Source organism: Aristolochia californica, unplaced genomic scaffold (assembly GCF_029961685.1).
Source record: "Aristolochia californica isolate CCGP_79_NKW_82.1479 unplaced genomic scaffold, dmAriCali1.0.hap1 SCAF_12, whole genome shotgun sequence".
NCBI lineage: Eukaryota > Viridiplantae > Streptophyta > Magnoliopsida > Piperales > Aristolochiaceae > Aristolochia > Aristolochia californica.
In genome coordinates this window covers 675,223-679,280 of record NW_027181793.1, presented here as the reverse complement: position 1 = coordinate 679,280, position 4,058 = coordinate 675,223, and the positions used below count along the sequence as shown (strand labels likewise).

The window sequence follows — 4,058 nt, the reverse complement described above, 5'->3', positions numbered from 1 at the left end:
GCTCAATCTGGGCATAAAGAAGACTCTTTGATCGTTTCATGTTAGAAACTGAGAAGATGGACACCTAAAAGAGTATGGGAAGAAGAAGAAAAGAGAGAAACAAACCTAAACCTGCAAATTTTAAAACAGTCAAAGCCCCATGTGTTTGATTGAAGGCTAATTAAAGCAAAACAATATTGTTAGCCATAATCAAAACTTGCCTAACCTGCAAAATTAATTAAAAGAGAAACGAACCCCGACGGAGGGTAGAAAAAACTGCCAAAGCCTGATGTCTTTGATTGAAGGCGAATTTAAAAATACAGCTTCCCTAACCTTCCTATGAACATGCAGCAAATCCTTATTAAAATTTATAACTAAGCCCCTTTACATTAAAAGAAAAAAGAAAAAGAAAAACCAACCTTTTGTTTTACCACAAAACTGATATAACAAGTAAAATGGCCACCTGGCTCTCAATAATCAGAAAACTGGCGAAGTGGTATCATGGGCCGGCCTGGGAGTGGAGGAGAGCCTGGAGGGGAAAAGAAGCTGAGGGTGTTTGATGAGAAAAGGCCCAGTTCCTCAAGACCCCCTTGCGTGCCTTCATCCTTAATCATAGTCCTGAATGAGATAGAGCCACCCTTCATTGACGCATCAGAATTTCTTCCAGCACTAGTCGATGCTACCTCAAGAAGACTCTGGGTAGCCACATTAGATCCATCAGTGTCATCTAAAAGCACAGGACCAGGCCAATCTCCAGTTTCCAATCTCTGGAAGGTCCGCAAGGCAAGTGAATCCGCCACAGGGCAATAAACCAGCAAGCAGATCCCCACTGCCGAACACGATATGAGCATGAAGAAAGCTGAGAAGACGAGCACTTCGAAAGCAAATTTTCCTGGGTTAGAGAGCACAGAGAAGCCAAGAAACAGCACCCTGAAGGGAAGGAAGCCCACAATGGAGGCAATTAATAAATAAACCCTCCTTCGTAAGCCCTTGTTGATCACCAAGGACACCATTCTCACCCCAAGATATCCAAAGTAGAAAACTACAACAATGGCAAAAAACCCATGCAGGATTGTATTAAGCAAAGGGTAAGTGCAGACTGCGGTATCAATATAGCCTTCGATCCTGGAAGAAGCACTAGTACTAGTGAAATATTTCGGCAACATTCTTATATACCGCTTCTCATTATTGAGCTTGGATCCGATTAAAATGAGGACAAGCTGAGCAACAAACACAGGAAAGCAAAAGAGTAGGACATAAGTGAAGGTCTTCCTGTTCCATCGTGGACTTAGTGTCCCCACATCCCTCCTCTGCAAGGATGCATGGAGAAGAAGACCAAGAATGAGGAACAGACATGGTTCTGCAAACCCAAGGTTGGAAAGGATGTAAAACTTGCAGATATTTTCCTGCCATTTTAAGCTGAGAGAATGCAAAGCCCTTCCGCTAACTTTGAGGACTGTTAGCCGGATAATCTCACCAAGACCCCACCAAATTGTAATTAAAATAAGAGCAATACGGATAACCCAAGGCCCATTAAAATACCCTAGTTGATGAAAATCATGTTGTCGGACTCGAGAGCGGAAGTAAATTGAATAGCAAATGCAGAGGAGACCAAGCAGGGTTAAGAGACAGACTAGAATTACTGTTACCACACCGAATGCATCGGCGGCAAGTCTGGTCAGGGGCATTACCCGAAAAACAGATTCCACGCATGCTCTCTGCTAGCATGGATACAGAAAAAGCCCACCTCTGGAACTGTCAAAGGTTCCTCCTCAGAAATCACAGAGATGGAATCCTTCAAAATATTGCCAAACACCACACCTTTGTAACCCCAATCAAACTGCATGCCCACAAAACTATTCACTTCTTTCTTTCCACATTAAACTTCTAATGTCTTGCAAAGATGAATATCCTCCAAAACAGTCCCTTCCTGGTTTGCTTACTGCAACAAAGATACAAATATTTAAGGATGAGAAAACACTCGGCATTCTAAGTGAAAAGACAAAGTTTCACTTTCACAGAAGTCAAAAGGACCACAGAGAGATCCTAATAGTTCTAGTTTCCAACCAATAATATGCAGATACACAGTTTTTTGCCAACCTGAGATACAAATGCCTGTTTATTTATGATTAACGAACAAATACTAATGAAGCCGCTTGCAGCACTACCATTTTCAATGGGGAACGTGCAAAAGAACTTAAAAATAAGATGGAACTTTCAATAGGTTTACGTCTGATTGCATATTAGCTTGCAGCTGAAACATAAAACAGTCAAATTCAAAACTAGAATTATTTTGCTTGTTCTCTTCAGCCGACCTTTTCAACAACAAATTGAAGTCATTACCACATTCAAGTGACAGAAAATCATCTCGTCTTTCATCATAAAGAAAAAAGGGAAAAAAAAAAGACACAACCGAAAAACAAAAAAACAAAACTACAGAACCCTCCCGAGGCCAAACTGTTAACCACTCTCCCGTATCATCTAGCAACGACCAGGCTAATCGATTCAACAACCAAAAAATAAAGAAAAGAAAAAATCCCTAAGTCTATCGACAAAGTCAGACAGCCCAACAAAGTGCATGAAATAATCTGTAGAAATTTCTGTAATGAGAGAGCGAAAACATAATTCGACATAACCACTCCCAGCTGAAGAACGACGAAAACACTCTAACGACCAACTCAAAAAAATTTAAAATAAAACACAGATAAGAATGACAATACACAAGAACTAGTTGCTTCAGCAATCTTGCAACAAAAAAGTAATAAAAAAATCATCATATTCAAGAAAAAAGAAAAGTAAGACAACAAAAATTTCACTTGTCAGAAAATAAGAAAATCGCAAACCAGCCAAAGCTATTCCATCTGAAGGAGGAAAAATAAGAAACGCCACCACTATCTAGAAAAATAGACAAACATCCATATCCGTACTAATTCAATACATATTTTCGCATAAACGCCAAAGAGATGAAGGAGAACATAAAAAGCGTAGAATACCTCAACCAGACTAGCTAATGTCCAGCATTCCTATTTTACACCCCGATCCAGTTGCCGGCAGGGCCAATAACCCTAATATCAAGCCTCTGACGTAGCAAACATCAGCCAAAACGACCGAAACAGAGACCAAAAGAAAGCTCGTAAAACGAAGGATATCGATCCACTGAGCTAGAACAGAGATTCCACGAAGTTCCGAAAGTAATCGGAGAGAAAATGGAGAAGCGACGGAGGCAGAGGAGGCAGAGAAGGCAGACACGGGAAAGGGAGACTGCAAACAAAACCAGGAGGAAAAAGAGAGAGAGACTGGGTTGCTGCCAGGCTGTCTCCAGCTGGGTTTAGCGGGCCTCAGGTTTGGACCAGAATACGAGGCCCGGAAGCTACCGAGCCTAGCTGGCAGAATTCGGGCCTGCCTTTCCGGTGAGAGGTTTTTGTCCTGTCCAAATTACCATATTATCCTCGTTGGTAAGAACCGTATCTTTTAAGTTGACACAATTATCCCATAACTTTTCAATTTTACCCTTTATGTCTTCAAATATAGTAATAATCTTAAAAAATATTAGATCACAAATATATTTGTTTTCTTACTATAAAAATGGATCAGTTAATAAAGGTTAATTTAGTCATTTCAAATGGTAAAAAAGAAAGTTTGATCGATTAATGGCGGCCAGGCGCCTTGGTAAGGGTAAAGGTCAATGTGGTAATTCCATTTGCCGTCGTCGACTACGCCGCTGCCTTGCTGTCGTGCCTGCTTCGGAGTTAGTGGGACAGGGTCGACGTGGGCCACCACCGTTGACTGGCCACTTCAGGTGGTGACAGCCCAGCGTTGAAAGGAGTCGACGAGTAAACAGCCTGTAGAACCCTCCGCTAACCGCCTACAGCCGGTTTTGGACGGGACAGCGAATAACTGAATAACGAGGCAAGAGACATTTCCCACATTACCCCATTCCTGCACTTTCGGATTCCGGATTCCGGATTAGAAGAAGAGAAAGTTCACTCTTGAGAAGACAGTCAGACGGCTTTTGATTCACCAGATTAATGTGGGACAGATTGATCAGCGTCTCACTGCTTCTCTCCCTATCTTTGTTA

The 4,058-nt window shown here is 41.6% G+C and overlaps 1 protein-coding gene across 1 annotated transcript; it reads right to left on the bottom strand.

The window, feature by feature from the left end:
• Positions 1-256: 256 nt before the first annotated feature.
• On the bottom strand, positions 257-3,255 carry LOC137946421 (uncharacterized). The gene is made up of 2 exons (XM_068792700.1): positions 2,973-3,255; positions 257-1,921 (listed from the first exon to the last, which is right to left on the bottom strand). The coding sequence occupies exon 2, from the start codon at positions 1,665-1,667 to the stop codon at positions 450-452; it is 1,218 nt and encodes a 405-aa protein (XP_068648801.1). The 5' UTR covers positions 1,668-1,921; positions 2,973-3,255; the 3' UTR covers positions 257-449.
• Between the last annotated feature and the right edge of the window lie 803 nt (positions 3,256-4,058).